The sequence below is a fragment of the Mesocricetus auratus genome, unplaced genomic scaffold (genome assembly GCF_017639785.1).
Source record: "Mesocricetus auratus isolate SY011 unplaced genomic scaffold, BCM_Maur_2.0 Super-Scaffold_100037, whole genome shotgun sequence".
Lineage (NCBI taxonomy): Eukaryota > Metazoa > Chordata > Mammalia > Rodentia > Cricetidae > Mesocricetus > Mesocricetus auratus.
The window spans coordinates 6,213,087-6,232,920 of record NW_024429215.1 but is presented as its reverse complement, the minus strand read 5'-3'; the positions used below and the strand labels follow the sequence as shown (position 1 = coordinate 6,232,920).

The 19,834-nt window shown below is 57.0% G+C and overlaps 2 protein-coding genes across 8 annotated transcripts; one reads left to right on the top strand and one right to left on the bottom strand.

Moving 5' to 3' along the window:
- Positions 1 to 80: 80 nt before the first annotated feature.
- Leng1 (leukocyte receptor cluster member 1) lies at positions 81 to 4,692 on the top strand. The gene is made up of 4 exons (XM_005084143.4): positions 81 to 419; positions 1,807 to 1,986; positions 2,563 to 2,813; positions 4,392 to 4,692. The coding sequence occupies exons 1-4, from the start codon at positions 288 to 290 to the stop codon at positions 4,609 to 4,611; spliced, it is 783 nt and encodes a 260-aa protein (XP_005084200.1). The 5' UTR covers positions 81 to 287; the 3' UTR covers positions 4,612 to 4,692.
- Cnot3 (CCR4-NOT transcription complex subunit 3) lies at positions 4,650 to 19,287 on the bottom strand. Of its 7 annotated transcripts, none has more exons than XM_040733926.1 (18): positions 19,151 to 19,287; positions 14,158 to 14,232; positions 13,982 to 14,049; positions 13,694 to 13,768; positions 13,465 to 13,554; positions 13,104 to 13,232; positions 12,912 to 13,007; positions 11,747 to 11,969; positions 11,524 to 11,657; positions 10,937 to 10,993; positions 9,267 to 9,648; positions 9,066 to 9,189; positions 8,224 to 8,422; positions 7,391 to 7,490; positions 7,097 to 7,322; positions 6,769 to 6,901; positions 6,071 to 6,196; positions 4,650 to 5,010 (listed from the first exon to the last, which is right to left on the bottom strand). In XM_040733926.1, the coding sequence occupies exons 2-18, from the start codon at positions 14,180 to 14,182 to the stop codon at positions 4,912 to 4,914; spliced, it is 2,286 nt and encodes a 761-aa protein (XP_040589860.1). In that variant the 5' UTR covers positions 14,183 to 14,232; positions 19,151 to 19,287; the 3' UTR covers positions 4,650 to 4,911. The 7 variants fall into 7 exon arrangements, with proteins under 7 accessions (XP_040589860.1, XP_021091054.1, XP_040589864.1 ...); XM_021235395.2 differs by having other exon boundaries at positions 7,097 to 7,295; XM_040733930.1 differs by having other exon boundaries at positions 9,447 to 9,648.
- Between the last annotated feature and the right edge of the window lie 547 nt (positions 19,288 to 19,834).

Here is a 19,834-nt window from a genome sequence, read left to right as displayed (position 1 = left end):
CCGACTTCGTGTCCCGGGTTTTGTCTGCGAGAAGGGCTAGACGGGCCCCGCGTCACCAGCCTCAGACAGCGGCGTCCGGGGTGGAGCAACTCAGGTTGCAGACGTTTAGGATTGGCTGCGATGCAGGGCCTCTTAGCCAATCACCTCCAGATAGGGCCATGAGTGGGCGTGGTAACTGGTCCGGAACCAATGCACAGGCACGGGTGGGACCATGGGGCGGGGGCGTCCTCGCGCCAATCGGAAGTGTCGGAGAGTGGTCCTGCCGGTCGGAGGTCAGCTAAGGAACCATGAATATCTTGCCCAAGAAGAGCTGGCACGTCCGAAACAAGGACAATGTCGCCCGCGTGCGGCGCGATGAGGCCCAGGCCCGGGAGGAGGAGAAGGAGCGAGAGCGGAGGGTGCTGCTCGCTCAGCAAGAGGTAAGCTTGGGGCTGGCCCGGAAGCGAGGCGGGCCCGGCGGTCGCTCGGGGTCCGGCGCGGGTCTGGGTTTGGCGATGTTTCTCCGCAAACCCTTTGCTGCCTTCCACGGAACCGTCCTAGATTACCGCGCTGGTGTAGTTGAAGTGGCCAGAGACTAGCATCTAAGAGTGGGACAGATATTCGGATTTATAGATCGTCCGCACAAGTTTAATTACTGAGCACCCACTGTGTGCGTGCCTAGGCTTGATAAATCCCTCTTAGAGCAACTTTGAGTCCTTAAAGGGGTGCTGTCGGCACTGACTGCAGAGGGCGAGCAAGCTGGAGTCCGCTCCGTTAGACGCGTTTTCTCCACCATTGCTCCCCCAGGCAAACACACCCAGAGGCTTGCTTTCTTAGAAACAGGGTCTATGTATGTAGCCCGGACTAGCAAGTAGCCAGGCTGGTCTCGAGCTCTGAGATCTGCCTGCCTCTGCCTCCTGAATGTGGCATTGAAGACCACACACATGCATGCACAGGCGTTAGTAATTAATTACTCAGTCTTTCTGGTTTACAATTAAGTCCCTCGGCCAATCCGATCATGAAGTAGCTGGATTTAGTGACGTTTGTATGTCCAGATACTGAGACTACAGAGGGGAGGATCGTGAATCGGAGACTACCCTGAGCAGTTCTGAACCCCCCCCCCTGGGATGGGAGTGACACGGGCAGTCATTAATGTGCTTGGAATAGTGACCTGGAGCCACACCTGGGATTCAGATCCTTTGCCCAGAAACTGTTTGGCTACCTAATAAGCTGTATTTGGGAGTTTGTGCATGCGTGTGCTGGGCATAGCTTAGTGGTTTTGGATAGCTGTTTTTCTTGCATCACTCCAGGCTGCGAAGCCATCTGTTTTAGGTCGAGGATCTCCCCAACTATCCGTGGTAATCCAGTTTACTGTTAAAAAAAAAAAAAACCACCCATTCTCAATGGGCGGTGGTGTCGCACGCCTTTAATCCCAGCACTTGGGAGGCAGAGGCAGGCGGATCTCTGTGTGTTGGAGACCAGCCTGGTCTACAAAGTGAGTTCCGGGACAGCCAGGACTGTTTCACAGAGAAACCCCATCTCAAAAACCAAAACCAAAACAGGCAAAAACTAGAAATGGTGTCTTTTCTGACTCCCAGTACCTCTACCCCCCCCCCCTTTTTTTTAAGTTTTTTTCCAGATAGCATTTCTCTATGTAGCCCAGCCTGCTCTGGAACTAGGGCTGGCCTGGAATCTAGAGATCCACCTGCCTCTGCCTCCCGAGTGCTGGGATTAGAGGTGTGTGCCACCAGCAGCCCGCCCATGGCTCTTTCTTGTAGCCCCCAGCACTTTTCGGTTCTAATGTCCTGCCCAAAACTTTCTTCACAGGCCAGAACAGAATTCCTACGGAAGAGAGCCAGGCGCCAGAACTTACTCCCTGAGCTGGGAGCAGCAGATGCAGAGGCTCCAAGCTCTGGCCCTGTGGACCTGTTCAGGGAGCTGCTGGAGGAAGGGAAAGGGGTACCCAGAGGCAACAAAGAGCACGAAGAAGAGAAGCGGCAGGAGAGGGTGAGCTGGCGGCCTCGGTTGGCTGATTGGGGGCGGGCGGGGCGGGGGCTACCAGCTGTGACCACCAGCTGTGAGGGTATGGTGACAGAAAATCCTGAATGTGACTGAAAGGGAGCTCCTGATAGTTTGGCTACTGCTGTAGAGCGCCTCAGGCTGTTTCTGATGAGATCTCAACTACACAGACCAGGGTGTCCTCCAGCTCACAAGCCCTGCTCTGGCCTCCTGAGCGCTAGTCATGAGCATATGTGCCGCCAGGTGGCGCGTGTTCCTCACACTGTGAATTGCACTCTGACTCCTGTGTCTGACCCACCCGACTCTGGAAGTCACTCCTCTGCTCTGCTGTTTTCCGTAGGCTTCTCCACCCCCACCCCGGTCACTGTCCTCGTTTCCTCCTCCCCCCTGCAGGTCAGCCCTTGGCACGTTGCATAGCTAGTCCCAGGTCTGTGATTTCCGTCGTTGAATACCTACCAGCCCTTGCCCTCACTGGGAACTCAGGCCCTGGGTTTCCCCACAGCCACATCTCCGGCTCCCACAGGGACTTGCAAAAAAGACTATTTTGTCTTCTTGCCCCCACAGGAGAGGCAAGAGAAAGCACTGGGCATCCTGACGTACTTGGGCCAGAGTGCAGCAGAGGCTCAAACTCAACCTCCTTGGTACCAGCTCCCCCCAGGGCAAGGGGCTTGTCCTCCAGGCCCCAGCCCAGACGAGAAGATCAAGAATCGGTTGGATCCCTTGCGGGAGATGCAGAAGCACCTGGGAAAGAAAAGGCACAGCAGTGAAAGCCGTCCTTCCAGAGAGGAGCGGCCTCGGAAACAACGGCCCAAAGAGTAAGAGTGGACCCAGGGCACAGAAAGCAGCGAGACTGGAGGGGGGTGGCGCTATCCACCAGCCCGGGCATCACAAAACAGCTCAGCGATGTGAAGTGGTTCTCAGTGTGCGCTCTGTGGAGACAGACTTAAAAAAATTCCTAAGATTGATTGATTTACTATGTATACAGTATTCTACCTGCATTATTCCTGCAGGCCAGAAGGGGGCACCAGTCTCATTATGGATGGTTGTGAGCCACCGTGTGGTTGCTGGGAATTGAACTCAGGGCCTCTGGAAGAGCAGCCAGTGCTCTTAACCGCTGAGCCATCTCTCCAGCCCCTTCTTTAACTTAGGCTTTAAGAATAGTATCTCCTCTTATTGCTAAGGGTGTGTGTGAATGTGTGTACAGGATTTCTCAGTTTTTTTTCTTTAATATGCATGGGTGTCTGCTATGTTTGTGTATGCACCACACGTGTGCTGGTGCCTTTAGAGACTAGAAGGCACTGGATCCCCGAAACAGGAGTGCCACAATTGTGAGTCACTGGATAGTACCGAGAATCAAACCGGTCGCCTAGAAGGGGAGCCAGTGCTCTTAACCACTGAACGATCTGTCTCTCCAGCCCTTCTGTTTTCTTGTGAGACAGGGACTCTCTATGTAGCTCTGCTGACCGCTGCCTCCAAACTGCGTGTGCCACCACACCGAGTTCAGTACAGAGATATAGATACATAGATACAACCTACTGCCAGGTGCTGACAGTGCACACCTTTAATCCCAGTGCTGGTGTGTGTGTGGGGGGGGTGGAGGCTGGGAGACCCCGAGTTCGAGGCCAGCCTGGCCTACAAAGTGAGTTCAGGACAGCCAGGACTGTTAAACAGAGAAACCCTGTCTTAAAATCTTAAAAGATCTTTGTGGCCCTTGGGTTTCCCCCCACCGCCCCTATAAATGTTCTGTAGTGTTGCATGTGAAGGCTAGACAAGGACATCAGGTGTCTCCCTATCAATTTCCATCGTACTACTCTTTGTACTGGCTGGTTTCTTGGTTCTGCCTGTATCTATGCAGGCCAGAAGAGGGCACCAGATCCCATGATGGATGGTTGAGAGCCACCATGTGGTCACTGGGAATTGAACTCAGGTCTTCTAGAAGAGGAGCCAGGGTTCTTAACCACTGAGCCATCTCTCCAGCCCCTAGGTTTTGCTGCTGTTGTTTCTTAATTTTTAATTTTTCTGAGATAAGGTTTCATTATGTAGCCCTGACTATCACAGAACTGGCTATGTAAACCAGGCTGACGCTGAGCTCAGAGATGCCTGCCTCCCGTGTTGGGAACCAAAGTGTAAGAATCCCTAGGATGAGAGAGTAAGAGCAGGTTTCTGTCTGTGAGGTGCTAGACTCTATCGACTGGAGAAGGGGTAGTGGCGGGCGGGCAGGCTACCCTCTGAGAATGGTGCGGGGACCCGCAGTCCACTGCTCAGAGTGCCTGCTTGACGGGAGGGCATCTCATCTAAGTTATTCAGGGAGGCACGGCTCTCAAAGCGAGTCTTGGACTTGCTGAACCAGGTGGCTTCTCTCAAGTGTGCTGCTCTCCGTCTCCTCCCTGCAGGCCACCTTCCCTAGAACAGCTCCGGGCTGAGCGTCGTCAGCGGGAAGCAGCTGAGAGGGCCCGAGCAGAGGCCCTGCTGGCCCGCGTACAAGGCCGGGCCTCGCAGCAAGATCAGGCAGACGTGGAAGAGACAGATGAACGGAGGCGGCGGTACAACTCCCAGTTCAACCCCCAGCTGGCCCGGTGCCCCCGCCAGCAGAACCCCACTCCTGCCCACTGACTCTTGGGGGGGGTAGGAGAGGCTGCAGCTGCCAGCCGTCATATAAAACTATTTATTCATAAATATTTTCCAAAATGAAAATAGGTTTACCAAAAAATGTCCCTCACTGGGGAGGGGAGGAGGGGGCAGCTCTCGCCCCCAGGGTAGGGCAGAGAGGAAGAGAAAGCCTCCCTGCCCTTTCCCTGCTTCCTGGGGGGGGAGGGTGCCCCATGGCCTTGGGCCTCCCGCAGTCTTCCAGGGCAGGGCCCTCACCTGGGCAGGGGGTCAGCATGCGGGGGAGGGTCAGGTAGAGGGCCGGTGTCACTGGAGGTCCCGGTCCTCCAGGTAGCGGTACTCAAAGGTGAAGCCTTCCTTCTTCCGCTGGCCCCACTTCTCGTAGTCAAAGTAGATGTAGGTGCCCTGGTCGGGGAAGAAGGCAGTCAGTGAGTGGACGGACGACGAGGGGCCAGGCCTGGGCCAGGCACAGACACAGCAGCTGTCAGGGACAAGGAGCAGCCAGGCCGACCGTCCTACAACATGGAGGACCAACACAGCCACGAGGTCTAGGCTTATTTGTGTGCAGACACTGAGGAAGGGGACCAACGGTGGCCTACAAGGCAACAGATGCAGCGTCCACAGCCAAGTGCTCTCTGCGGGGACGCACTTCACTGACTGACATTCACGTATCAATGTCGAGGACGAACCAGGGTGGGAGGGCACAGAGAGAAGCTGGCCTGGCAGGGACAAGTGTGTGTGGAAAGGTAGGGATGGAGTGATTCTGTGAGAATGGGAACCACGAGGGCCGGCCTGGCACCTGGAAGTGCAGCGGGGAAAGCCACTGTGGAACACCCCAACTGGAAACAGTGAAAATTTCCGTGACGCTCACTGTATAGCAGGCACCATGAGTGCTTACGTGTTATCAACTTATTTAATTCTTGTAACAACTGGTGGGGATGGGCGCTGTCCCTCTCAGTTTTACAGACAGAGAAACAAGTGAATAGGTCCAATTGACTTGTCCAAGATCATTCAGAGAGAACGGGGCTCAAAGCCACATCAGCTGGCCTTGAGGTATTGAGGGAGAGTGGAGTTTCTAATCAGCTAATGGCTGAGACTCGAGAAGGCTGCCTCGGCACACTTCCTTCTAAGTCTGCTCAGTCCGCTACTTGCCAGGAAATGGAGAAGGGGCCACTGAGGTCAGGTTCAGGAGATGCCAACTAGAAATTCCCACACGCAACTAACGCACCCAGGGCTGCATGGTGGAGGCGTTGGCAGCTCTAGGAAAGCTGCTCTTTGGAAGCAGCAGCAATGGCTCAGACTTAAAGCACTGGGAATTCAACAAATGGAGAGGGATAGCATCCCAGGCCAGGTGAACAGCCTGGGAGGCCAGACTGGTCTGTCTGCAGAAGGTCAAAGGCCAGCAGGACTAGGCTTGGGGACACTAGCCATACCCCAGTGGGACCAGGGTGGGCGGGGCCCTCACCTGCTCAAACTCATCTGTGATGGTCTTGGGCTCCTCGTGCCTCTGGAACCACATCATGTATTTGGTGTGGAATCGCCAGGACTGCTTCTTCAGGGCCTTGGCTGCTAAGTACTGTGCCTTGGTTCCCTGGGAAAGAAAATGCAGAGGAGGATTGGGGGCTATCCAACCCAGGTAGGGAGCAGAGGGCCAGGGCAGGGCATCGGAGCTGCACTCAGGCCCCACCACAGACCAGCTGAGGTGGAGAGTCCACCTGGAGTCAGGCTGGGAGCACAAAACATACCATGGTCAGAAGAAAATGAGACAGGAGGTGAGAGGTGTTTTCAGAAAAGCTTTGAGGAGTAAACTAATGCACAATGAAAGCGGAGAGGAGACTGTGGAGGAAACTCAAGGAGTGATGGAGAGGGCACAGGTCCTAGTCTCCAGGGAGGCCTTGAGAGTGCCTACGCACTCGGCTACACCAGGAGCGAGCGCTCTCGGCAGTGGGAAGTGCACACAGCCTACGGTCTGCAGTCTCCCTGAGCTGAGCACCAGGAATGCCTGGACTGGACAGGCTTGATCTGAGGGGGCCTGGGGCGGGGAGGGGTGCGGTCCCAGTGGCCGCAGTGGGACACCCACCTCGCCCCTCCAGCCCGAGGGGGGATGGCAGCGGTGGCGGCGGAGCTGGGGGGCCCGAGGCTGCCCCGGGGACCCTGCTGTACCTCCAGATAGTAGAAGATGAAGAAGAGTGTCTCGGTTGACAGGCGCTGGTAGAACTCCACGGTGTCCGAGTGTGGGGGTGGCATCTGATGGTGGTAAGGGGGCGTCGGGCAAGGGTTCCGGGGGAGGTACTGCCTGTGAACCACAGAGGGTTTAGTGCCAGGCGGCTTCAGGAGGCTGCTCGGAAGCACACTTTAGCCTGCTGTAAGGAGCCCCAAGGCACGTCCTCAGCACTGGGAGACAGTACTCTACCTAGTCTCTCAGGGCCAGGGACCAGCTCCTCCCTCAGACTGGGGAGTCCCGGCCCGGCCCCTTTCTGCGGCCCCTCACCGAATGCGCTCGGAGTCAGAGGGGTGGGGCATGTGGTGCCAGGCGGCCTCTTCCATGGCCTGCTGGTAGAGCTGCTCCTTGGTGAGGGACACCGGCCCCAGTGGACACACGCCCAGTGACAATGGTATGTTCACCTCGGACAGCTGCAGGGGGGGCTGGGCTGAGGTGGGGGGTGCTGACGTGCTGCTCAGGATGATGTCTGTAGAGAGGGTGGGGCCCCAGGCCCCTTAATGATGAGGACGGGTCAGTTCCTTGTAGCCTCTGCCCCCCCACCACTCCACGACTATCAATCACCTCGCTCCGTCAGGTGTAACGTTGGCACAGGGTCCTCAATACCAGAGCTGATAGCTGCCCGTTCTGCCATGGATTTCAGAGAGCTCAGAGGTTCAGGGGCCTGGGAAGAGAAAGGGGACGAGCCTCAGGACCCGGAGCAGAGACTGGGCTGCAGAGAAGTGCAAAGGCTGCTGGGACCTGCATGTCTGCCTACTCTTCTGCTGTCAGCTCCCTGTTCTGAGATCTCCCCATATTATGATAAAGCGTCATGGCTGTAGGGAAGCTGCAAATCTGAGGTCACCATCAGAACGCGGTCCACTGACTCCACTGTGTAATTCTGGACAGGGTACATAGTACCCTACAAAACACGGTGGACAGGCCACGGCACACTCCTCCGTGAAGACGCTACATGCTGGGAAAACACCCACGGGATTGCCCACAGTAGCACGACATCCTGAGGGAGGTGGCTGGCAGGATGGCAGGCTCTGCTGTTGCCTTAGGGCTGGCGGCCATCCCTTGGGCACTCAGTCTCCTTGGGAACATCAGTGGGTTGGGTCTGCAGCCCCCACACTGCCTTGCCTGGTGCAGCAGCTTAGGGCTGGCTCCTACCCACTCTGTACAACCCTTCCGGCACAGCCAATAAGGCCCAGTCCTCCATCCTCTCCTTCCGCCATCCCACCCACAGCCTCACAGGAGCCCCTCCACAAGGTGTCACCTGTTTCTTCTCCCCCCAAAACCGTGCCAGAGCCCCATCCCCACTCACGGGAGAACTTCTATGCTTTTCCCCTAGAAAAGTAGACACACTGGACTTCCTGTCCCAGGACAGGTTCAGGGCCCACATCTGAGGAGCTCACCTTGATTTCTGGGGTGGTGCTGAACTGTGGAGGACCATTGAGCAGGGTGCCAGCTGCCTTGGCCTCGCTGAAGCTGGGCGTTGGAGAACTGGGGGGATTCACAGGCAGTGGCACCAAGAGGCTGGGTCCCCCCGAGTTGTTCCCTGAGCCTGCAGCCACATTCCCAGTCCCAGTTGGGGCTGCCGTACTGGATTCTTTTCTGGGTGAAGAATGGAGGCGACTCAGACTCAGGTCCCTAAGGAGGATGGGCACAGAAAAGGGGCTCCGAAGGGGCGGCTGCAGGGGACACCTGAGGCAGGCGGGGGCAGAAGCAGTATCTGGGGTCCTCTCAGTACAGCAGAGGTACTGAGCTGGGAACACAGGCTTTTAGGATCCCCTGACAGCTTAAGAGATGGGGGACGAGACACTGGGGCAGACTCAGACTGAATAAAGTCGTCTCGCACAGACGCACATGGTGCGATCCCACTAAGCTGCTGGCGTGGGGCAGATCTTTCCTTCAGCATGGATTCAGAAACAGCTGGAGGAATCTGAGGTCATCTCTCAGAAATGGGGGACTAGGGCATTTCACTCAGAAAAGAGAAAAAAAAGCCCTCACACCCACGGAAGATAGGTGCTTCAGAGCAAAGGGCAGAAACAGGAGAGAGCAGTCTGGAACCTAGAGTAAGAGTAGGTAGGAGGGACAAAGCTGGGAACTGCTGCACCACGTCCTGGTGTTAGGAGCAGGGACGGAAACCCTGCCGAGACAAGGCAGAGGCACTGGACACTCCCCGAGGAGGCAGGACGTGGAGCCCTGCAGCCAGGGTGGCGTGAGACCGTGCCCAACCCTCCACCCCAGAACTCACGAGGTGATGGGAGCTGGGTTGTGCGGGCCCGAGGCGGGCCCCAGGGCTTGGCCGCTGGCACCGCTGCCCCCACTGCTGCTCAGGGCCGCCTCTGCAGGGCTGTCTGCAACAACCGAACTGTAGCCTGGGGAAGAGAGGGCACGTGTGAACGCGCTGCAGCCACTGCCCACCTCGCCCTGTCCCAGACTGGCCTGCACTTACTGGTGGCACCGTTCTGCTTGCCAGCCCCTCCGCCTGTGCCACTGTTACTATTGCTGCTGCTCCCTCCGCTGCTACCACCACTTCCCCCGCTCGGCTGGGCACTGGGGGGCCGGGGCTGGGCAGTGCTGGGCCCGCTGGCATTGGGTGGGGCCACAGCCTGGGCATAGGGGGCAGGAGTACCCGAGTTGTGGCTGGGAGCTGGACTGGCCTTGGGGCCCAGGGCACTTGGAGGTGCTGCTGGGGTAGAGGCCCCATTGTTGCCAGGGGTGGAGCTCAAGGCAGAAGTGGCAGATGGGGGGCCAGAGGGGTAGGTGGGCGGCACAGCTGGGGACTGGGGGTGCTGGTTGCTGTGGACAGGCTTGGAGCCGTTTTTGGCTGGAGACTGCAGGAAAGAAAGAACAAAGGGTGAGGTTCTAGGCCAGCCTGTCCACTTACCACTCCCTTATTATCTCCCCACATCTCTGACGGCTGTCAATGTACACACCCTCCAAGGCAAGAACTCAATCGCCTTCATGTTCAACAACTATTTACTGCCAGCCTGCTCGGCTGTCCAAAGTCCTTGCTGGACATCGCCCCTGTAGCCCACATGAATCCCTCAGGTTATTTCATTAAGACAAGAGACCAGTGGAAACTTAAACACCCTCCATTAGAGACCTGGAGTGGTGGTGTACCACCTAGCACTTGAGAGGCAGAGACAGGCAGATCTCTGAGTTTGAGATTAACCTGGTTTCTAAGGCAAGTTCAGGCCAGCCAAGGCTACACAGTGAGATGCTTTCACAAACAAAAACTAAATAGCCCCATCCCCTAACAAAATCACCTCAATTTGGGATTAGTTGGATCAGCCTAAATGTTTAAGGGTAAGGACAGTCAGGATACATCTAAAGGTCCATTTTATAGCTAGTCACACAACTGTAAAAACAGTGCAACCACCAGGCTGCCATGCCGCACTGTCTCCTGGACTTCTCAAGTGCCACAGAACCTCACTGGCCAAGTATCAAAGGGAACAGGCCATTCACTGTCCTCCTGGGATCACTGTTGACAGTTAGGGCCCATTCCCAGGAGTCCCTGCCCCAGTCTCTCTCTCAGGCCACGACCCTTGCTGTTTCCAACCCTGGTGCCCACTGAGGTCCTCCCAGAGACTATTCCTTCTATCACCCCAGAGGGGCTTTGGGGTCCTTCTGCTCCTCAGCACCCCTGTTTCCTAAGGTATGTCCCTGTCTTAGGAGACGTTGACAGAGCTAAGAGAGCTCACTCACTACAAGTGCCACACACTGCCTTCCTTTCTCAGGGAGTGCTTCCTACACACAGCACAGCACAGCACAACAAAACACAGCACAGCACAGCACAGGCAGTCTGGCCTTCGGGTCACTTCCCAGGCTTGTTTGGTTCCTTCAGAGACAGTCTACCCAGAGCAGGTCCTTGGTCCAACAGGCCTACTTCTCATACTTCCAAGTTTCCTGCCGTAGCTCCCATGGCCTGCTGCTGCCCACAGATCCACCGGGTCTTGCTCTACAGGCCAGGATACAGGCCACCTCCACCACAGCACCAGTCATCAGCCTGCCTTCAGGGTGGCACGCCACTGTCTCAAGAGCCCAGCGCTCCAGCTTCAGTAATTTTAAGGACCAGTGAATAAACAAGTGACAAGCCTTCAGAGACTGACTTGGACCCACCTGACTGACTTCACTGTCTGTGGAGCGGCCTCTCTTCTTATCATCTTCAGAGTTTTCCTGAGGTAGGGGAAACAGATTCAGAAACTGTGACCTCCAGGGTCCCAACACAAAGGGCAATCCTTTAAGGACCCAGGAGGGCCCTTACTGCTCCTAATCTCTCACGGGCCCATCTGACTGCCTGTGACCCACATCTGTTCCAACAGTCAACCCCAACCTGGGAAACACCTAAATGTGAGCTCACCAGGACCATCTTGTGAGAGGCAGCACTCCCCCCCCCCATGGAGCACCTAGGAACCTTCTTTCTCTCTAAATTTCAGCCCTGGATCCCTGTCAGAGCAAACAGCCAGCTGCCCGGGTCCTCAAGCGTTCCACACTCACCTAAACCCCACATGCACGCCAACCCTGAGTGGGACCCCAGGGTCTACCCTTGGCTTTTTGATATGCATTCCACACCAACAAGGGCCGAGAGCACGAAAAGCCTAGACCTCACTTCCCTAGCTGCTCTCTGGGGCAACACCGACTGGGCTTCTGACTTCTCCATGCCCAGCCTTCTTGGGAACCCGGGTAATTAATACCCCGGCCCTCACCGTAGTGCAGTTAGCTGGGCTGGGAGGGATGGGAGAGCTGGAAGTTGTGGAGGTGGGCGTGCTGCTGGACTGGTTGAAGATCTCATCCTCCATGTGGCTGTGGCTGGGTGGGGAGGTGGCGACCAGCGCCTGTGCTGTGGGGGCAGGGGGGCAGCAGGCTTAGCTGGCTCAGCTACGCCTCCTGCCCTCACCCCGTGCCATGAAGGTCAGCCCGGGGCCTCACGAATGTCCTCGAGGTCCAGGTCGTCATAGAGGAATTCATTCTCTTCAAAGTCGGGGTCCTGGGACGAGTCAACGTAGTACTCCACGTCATCCTTGATCTTTCGGATGGCGTCGACCAGGATGGAGTCGTTGTCCAGCATGCGCAGGATGGTCTCCAGCATGCGGACATGGTAGCGGTGCTTCTCGATGTGCCGCTTCAAGCCCTCAATCCGGTCCTGCTTCTGCTGGCGAGCCCAGGGCCAGGCTCAGGGGCTGCAGAGCACCTGCCCGGCCCTCCTGCCCCCACAGAACCTGTCCTCAGTCCCCCGTCCCCAGGGCACCCCCAAAACTCCACTCCAGCCCCTCCTAGCCCACCCTCTGTCCCAGTGAGGACCAATGTGAGGGTTATGACATCTCAGAGATCCACTTCTCCCTCCCAAAACCCTGTGGGCTCTAGGGACCCCTAGAGCCTATGACGCCTGAGCAAGCCCTACAACTTGACCTCTGTCTGCCTCACCTGTCAGCCAGTCTCCCCCAGGCCACCCCCACCGCTCTGACCTCTGCCTGGGATACCCAGCCCATCTCACTGCACAGTAACGGCAGTAACAAGGGCCAGCAGTAAGAGGAACCCCTACTCCTCTCAAGGTTCCAAGTCCCTTTACCCCTGGACGCCTTCGTGCTAGCTCCAAATTCCTCCTCCTGACAAGCACCCCGCTTCCCCCAGTCCTGGTTCTCACATCCCTCACCAATCATGACAAGTCGTTCCCTTTCCACGCCGTCCCAACTTCCTTCTCGGCTGACACCATTAAGCAGACAGCCCTTTCAATGCACACCCTACAGTCCTAGAGGTGTAGGACCCAGAACCCTAACACATGACTCTGGCCAAATCATCCTTTCCCGGGCACTCACGGCCATTGGTTTCTCAGGGACAACCCCCTCAGCTGAGAACCTGGGACTTTAGGGGTGCCATGCACCTTCCCAGTCTGGTTGTCCCTTCACGTGTCGCTTTATGGTCCCAGCCGAACCTGTCAGTCTTTACCAAAGCGCCCCTCACAAGCACCCCAGGTCCTGTCTCTCCTCCTCCCGCCGTCTCAGCCCCAGGTGTGGCAGGCACCCAGAACAGACTCCCTAGCCCTCGGCGGCTTCAGGTCCAGGCCACGCACCCCCCTCTGCGCTCCCCCACTCACATCCTTGTCGCCCTTCTTCTTGCGTGTCTGGACGGACAGCGACTCCACCTCACTCTCAAACTGGTCCACCTGCATATTTAGGGTGTCAATGGTGTTCTGGGGGAGAGAAGGGAACAGGGGTTTGTCCTCAAGTCCCTGGCATCCACTTAAGTCTGGGCCCATGAGCTCACCCCGTTTTTGGCCCCAACTCACCGTAAGCCACTGGCCAACCTCTTCCTTCTCCTTCTGGGCGGGGTCCACCTTCTGAGCCAGACCTAGGCCCTCCTTGCTATAAGCTTTGGTTTTGGTCTCTCGTTCCACAACTTTGAACCGTTCCATTTGCTGTGGAGAGCAGTTGATGGCGAGCTCTCAAAGGCGGGGCGGGAGGCGTAAGGGCGAGCAATGCTAACAGCCTGGGACCTCATGGCTCAGCCCTCGCCCTCGCCCTGCCCTTCGCTTGGTTGTGGAGACACCACTCTGCCCAGGGGTCTGGAGTGGCTGCTCCACCTCTCCTCCTAGGCACCCAGGAACCCGACCACACCCCCACCCAGAGTCCCAGGCTTTGCCTTCCTACCGTTTCGATGAGCTTGCGGTTTTCGATGAGCTGCCTTTTGTCCTTGATCTCGTTGGATGCTACCCATGTCTTGATCTGGTCCCTCAGCCGCTGAAGGGACACGAAGCAAGGTCATCAGGCTGCAGGTCGGAACTGGGGCCCTCAGCGACCTCTCCTCCTGGGACCCAGCAGTCCACTCTCCCCATCCCTCCTCCCACAGGACAAAAGAGTCCAGCCCCAGCCCCCTCACTTGTAGCTTCTTAATCTCCTTCTTTAGGTCAGCCTCATACTTTTCTTTCTGGTTCGCGTTGGCTGCATTGTGGAGCTGAGGGATGAAGAATTCAGCAGTCAGTGAGTGTGGCTGCCCACAACTCGCCAGAGCAGTAAAGGTCCAGTCTCTCTCCCTCGGCTGGGAAACCTAAGACCCTCTTCCCCACAGTCGATCTTAGAGATGCTCCCTTGGCCAACACCCTGAGACTTTGAACCTCTTGGTTCTTCTCCCCACAGACCCAGACTTGGAGGTTCTTAGGCTGTGTACCTTTTGCCAAATATCTTCAAACTGCTCCACGCCTTCGGACACCTTCTTGAGGCAGCGATCAATCTCACCTGGCCAGGGAGGAAGACTGTTAGGACCCTGCCGAGGCAGCAAATAGCCAGAGACAAGTTCCCAGAGGAGAGGGCATGTGGCCAGATCTACAGGAGGCAGTCTGTTACCTTGGAGTTTGCGCTTGTCCGCCATCTTCCCTGCCCTACAGACGAACTCTCTTCATACTCTCTTGGAAACGGACGCTGCTGGGAAAAATTGGATAGGACTTAACATCTGTTCCCTGGCTAGTCGAAACCCAGAGGCATGGTGGGAATCATGGAGCAGGCAGGACGGTGAGGAAAGCAACAGTTACCTGCCCTCTCTCCTACCTGAGGGCAGAACTCAGGGCCTCGCACAGGCAAGCCTTCTTTCTACTAGCTACACCCCGTTTCCTATCTGAAGAGGGAGATCAGGCCTGTTCTCACATTCCTTCCATTGCCCAACAGAGACGCCAGACTAGACTCTGGAAAACTATGTCTATCTGTGGGCCTCTGACTTAGGAAGCAAATATTTCTAGAGCAGAGTATGCGTTCTCTAGATGACACCACAGCACACAGGTGGACTGCTGTGAGGGAGGCCAGAGCCCCAGCAATGAGGATTCTAAACAGGTTGGGCGCAGAGGTGACTGGGAGAGGTCACTCCAGGCAGGTCGGGAATACACGAGGCTGGCGGCTCCCGGGAAGGAGGAGGTGCTGCATCTACAGGTGTGACCTGCAGGGGATGAGCCACAGGGGACTTGGGAACTACGAAGACCTGGACCTGCTCAGACAGGACAGGGCAGGATGTCACTTCCAAGAAGCGTATTTCACTGCAGAACCCTGGAGGCAGACACTCAAAACGGTTAGAAACTGGGTAGCAGGCAGCAGCTCCTCAGAGAGGGCTAGGAGAAGATAGAAGCTTACAAAGATAAGAGAGTAAAGAGGCACCTCGGCTGTGAGAGAGCAGGTCTGCACACATGGAGGAATCCCTATCAGATAGACTGGCAATTTAGACTCAGAAACGTGAACCCATGGGGCAGAAAACAAAATGCACAGAGGGGCATCTAGTTTTACTCTCAAGGAGGGTGAGCTTAACTCAGAGGGGCCTGAGGACAAACCATGAAGAGGGGAGTTCACACAAAGGGAAACGCACACTACGAAACTTGACTCTGCAATGCAAAGAGGATTTCTGAGCTGCTAGTAGAAGCTGTCCCCACTGGGGCTACATTAAAAAGCAAGGCTCTGAGGACTAGACTATACAGGACAGGGGTGCCCTAAAGTAGCTCTTAACCATAAAGGCAGAAACAGCCCTGCTCCCAGAAACAGTGAGGGTCCTTACTACCAAGGAAAGGAATACCCAGAGAACAGTTTTAACGGAAGATGCAATGTGGGAAATGTTCCAAAGTGCTGTCAGCCAGTGTGATGGAAAAACGGATCCTTTCCCTTTGCAAGACAGGGCCTTACTACACAGCTCAGGCTGGCTTTGAACCCAATTCCTGCCCTGACCTCCCTAATGCTGAGGTTAGAGGAGGGCACTGCCACTCCGGGCTGTTTTTTTTTTTTTTTCAGTTGTACGAATTGCAAACTGCATGGGACACTGCATTACAGAGACAGCTTTCGAAAAAGAGGCACAGAGAGGACGGGGCTGGCACCTTCTCTGAAAGAAATGTAAAAAAATAACTCTGTTGAGCCCCACTCAAACTCTGGGAACTTGAATCTCTTCAGTACAGGGCCTATCAACCCCCTCCCACCCCACCCTCTCGAAAACCAGCACTCTCACTGAGGATGGGCTGACACACCACACCCCAGAACCTTCAGGAAGATGAAGCAACTAGCAAAGGACTCGGCAGAGAGCCCACCGAGGAGACTGAGGCATAGGTACCTCCCATCCAGGCACCTCGCCTGGATCAGCAAGAGACGCTCAGGAGTGAGTCTTGGCTCTAACGTCCATCAGCACAGAAAGGCCTCTCTTTACACCAGGGAAGGAAGGGTTGTCAAACAACAGCTTACACTGCCCACTCTGTCCCGAGAGCCGGCGGCAGGGCTCTGGGAAGACACTGCAACCTTAAGGAGGTGAGGCCCTACCCTAATTCCACAGTGAAGAGGTTGGGGCTGCAGCACAGGGGAGGAGGTGAGACGGCCCTGCAGTGAGAATACATCACCGTGGCGGCGGCAAAAAAGTGACAAAAATCCTAGAGGGCCCGGAAACAAGGCGCCATCAAGTAGGATCAACAGGGACCAAGAGTGACAACCCAAAGTCAACCTCAAGGAGTCACATGGTAGAGAGAGAATCAATCTCTCCCACATGTACGCTGGCACGCACACCAAATAATAAGTCCGAGAACACAATGCTGGGCTACGGTTGGCCCTTTAATCCCACCCTTGGGAGATTGAGGCACACAGATCTCAAGGCCAGCCTGGTCTACACAGTGAGTTGCAGGCCACCCCAGACTACATAGGGAGACGGTCTCAAAAGTTAAAAAAGTAATAAAAAATAATTACAGGCCGTAAGACGGCTGAGTAAACAAAGGTACTTGCTACGAAGACTGGTGATCGGGATTCAACCCTGGGTCCCAAATTGTAAAAGCACACAATCAACTTCCCAACGTTTTTCTCTGACCCTCACATTCCTGTCATGGCATGCATGCGCACACCAAATAGAAAAAAAAACACATTTAAATAGAAGAATAAGGCAACTGAGAACTGAGATGCCTTGGGTTAAGAGCACGTGTTGCCTTGTCTTTTTACACAGCACCCACATGTACAGCGCACACTGCCTGTAAGCCCAGTTCCGGGGACTAACAGCCTTCTCGGGTACAGCACATATTCTCAGGTACAGCACATACACAGGGCACTTACATGAGGGGAGACAAAATACACAGAATAAAAGTAAACCTGGAAGATAATTTAAAAAAGAACAGCTGTAATACTTCGGCCGTCAAGACTGGGTACAGCTGTGGTTAGAGAAGACACTATCTGACTGGCAGAGAGCAGGACAAGGCCCACACACCCAGGAATTTCTACTCCAGAGGCTGGAGCCTCAGTCACAGCGGTGGCAATACCTTCTATACACACACACACACACACACACACACACACACACACACACACACACACACACACACACACCCCAAAACCACTCCACACCAAGAGGGTGCGCACACCTGAGCCAGTGCTGAGCCTCACACCACAGGTGCGGCCAACAGGAGACTGCCCACCCCACTTCCCAAGACCCTCTGGGACAGCATGGGGGAAGGTGGAGCCTCTGCCCAAGGATGTGGTACATCCTCACAACAGCAGCCAGCGACAAAACAATCCCCAGAACTTTTCACCACAGACTCCGGGGTCATCACGGCGCAGAGACCCGATGAGGGGCACAACCCGACGCTGAAGGTGGTGCTGTCGGGACCACACAGGCGTCCCGGGGCACAGCACAGGCAGGGGCAGCTCAGAGGGCTCACACTACAGCAAGGAGGCGGTGGCCAGCAGCGCGCTGGAGGAGGAACCTAAGCCCCGCGGAGGAGCCTGGCACCACCGCACAGGGGTTCTGTCAGGTGGATAGAGTCCTGGTCGGAGGTAACTGTGAACCCCGCCCCCGCAGAGGCCTGACACCAGACAGGTAGGGGATGAGGAACCTACACCTTGAAAGGGCATCCCTAATCTTCAGTCCCACGCAAAGCGACCACAGCAGTCTCTCTCCCAAGTCCCACACGCCGCCCAAGAAGCTTCACTGTAGACCCACAGAGAAACCACAAATTAGGAGCGAGTCACACCAGCCGCGGTACTCACACCCAAAGAGTATCCTAGCCTCAAGGTGGGTCCGCAGGGGTGGAGCGATCCCAAATGCAGGGACGGGGGGGGGGGGGATGCCACCACCAAAGGAGGCGGGAACTTTACCTCGCAGGTGACAGCGCTACCCCACAAAGACAGCCCAACTGCGGGGAGAAAGATGTCTGCATCCCGACAGGGTACCAGTTTGGGTGAGCAGGACTAGCCCTCGCGTACAACGCTTCCCTTCACCCAGCGGGTTTCAATTATGCGAGATCACACGTTCACACACGGGTGGGCAGCTGGGGATTCAAACGCGGGAAGGTGAACAAGCCCACGGGATGAGGAGAGAAGGTGAGGACAGAGATCGAATCCTAAGAAGAGATGCCAGATGCCAGAACCGAGATGCAGCCGTTTACAAGAGGTGCAGAAGACCGTCCCCGACAGCAGCCCACCAGTTAACCGAGAGCCTGGGCGCTCACATTCCATGGACACAGGCCCACGGGAGCTAAACAGCTCCCACCACGCACGGCAACAACGGTAGTAGAGACGACACCACTAGAGCCTGCATCCCCAGAGCTAGAGGCCGCTGATACCCTACCTCAGAGATGTAAGAGAAGCCAGGAAGTGAACAATACGGTGGCCAGTCCTGAATCCAACAAGGTTTGGGGAGGGAGTGTTATAAAAACAATAAACGAATAAATTTGTAAAAAGCCATGCTTCCTTAAAAGAAGACCGGTGGAATGGGACATCTAGGAGACTTCACTGCCAGGGCTGTGAGCACAAGGTGGAAACTTTGGCTTAGGCTCCAACTCACAACGGGAGCTGCACCCTCGCTCGGGTCTTGGGGGGGGGGACTTTTGCCTCCACCAGATGCATCTCTTGCAAAGAGGCTCGCCCCTCTATCGAGACACCAACAAGCTGGAGCTCTCGGGTGCACGGGGACCACCGCTCCCGGAGGGAGCTCTCGGGGGGAGGGCATGACTGCAGGAGCGGTCCCCCACCCCCCGCCAAAAAAAACCCCCACGGCAGAGAGCCGCCCCCTCCCCGGGTCCCGCTGCGCGCCCATCGCTCCAAAGCCCGGCCAGACGCGGAGGAGGGCGGGCACCTCGCTCGCTGGCTCGCACCCGGGGCGGGCAGGCGCGCTGCCACGCGGGAATCGGGACGCGGGAGGACTTGGGGGCCGAGGGTCCCCGCCCGCCCGCCCGCCCGCCCGCGCCGAAGCCAGGCCTGAGCGCGCGGCCGGGGCCCGGCGGGCGCGGAGGCCGTATCGCGACAGGCGGAGGGGTCGCGGAGCGGCGAGGCGGCCGACGACGCCGAGGGGGGTTGGGGGAGAGGGGAAGGGGTCCGGCCCAGCCGAGCCTGACGCTCTCACCGCAGGAGCCGGCGCCGCCGCCGCTGCGGAGCGTATCCCGACGGGCGAGGAGGGGGGAGACGGAGGCGAGCGCCCGCCAGCCGCCTTCTTTTTTTTTTTCCCTTTTCCCTTTTTTTTTTTTCTTCCGCTTTCCTCGCGCCCCAAGCCCGGGCGCTATCGCGATAAGAGGGCGCGAAAGCCGGAAGTGGGGGGCTGGGTTGTTGATAGAGGAAGTGGGCCCGGTGGGGGCTGTTCTAGACGACCGAGTAAGGGATTCGGGGCTCAAGGGAAGGCCCCGCGGCGGCGGCGGCCGACGGCTCCACGGAAGCTGAACGGGCCCGGTCCAAGATGGCGGCGGCGGCGGCGGCGGCGGAGGAGGCCTCCCCTCCTCTCTTCTCGGCTCCGGCGCCGGCCCGCCCCGAGCCCCGAATAGAGGTCCGTCATTGCTCCCGCAGCACGTCGCTCCGCGCCGACAGGCGCGTCCCATTGGCCCCTGGCGAGGCTGCGGCCGGCCCCCTCGCGCCGATTGGCTGCTGCCTGCAGGGCGCGGCGTTCGATTGGCCTCCCGCTCCGCTGGCTTGGATTGGCTCAGGGTTTTTTCTTCCCCCCGGCTCCTCCTCCTCTCCGCCTCGGAGCACAACACGCCAAGCGCGAGGGCCCGGCTGTCAATCAGGAGGTCCGTGGCGTGCTGATTGGGTGGGTCCG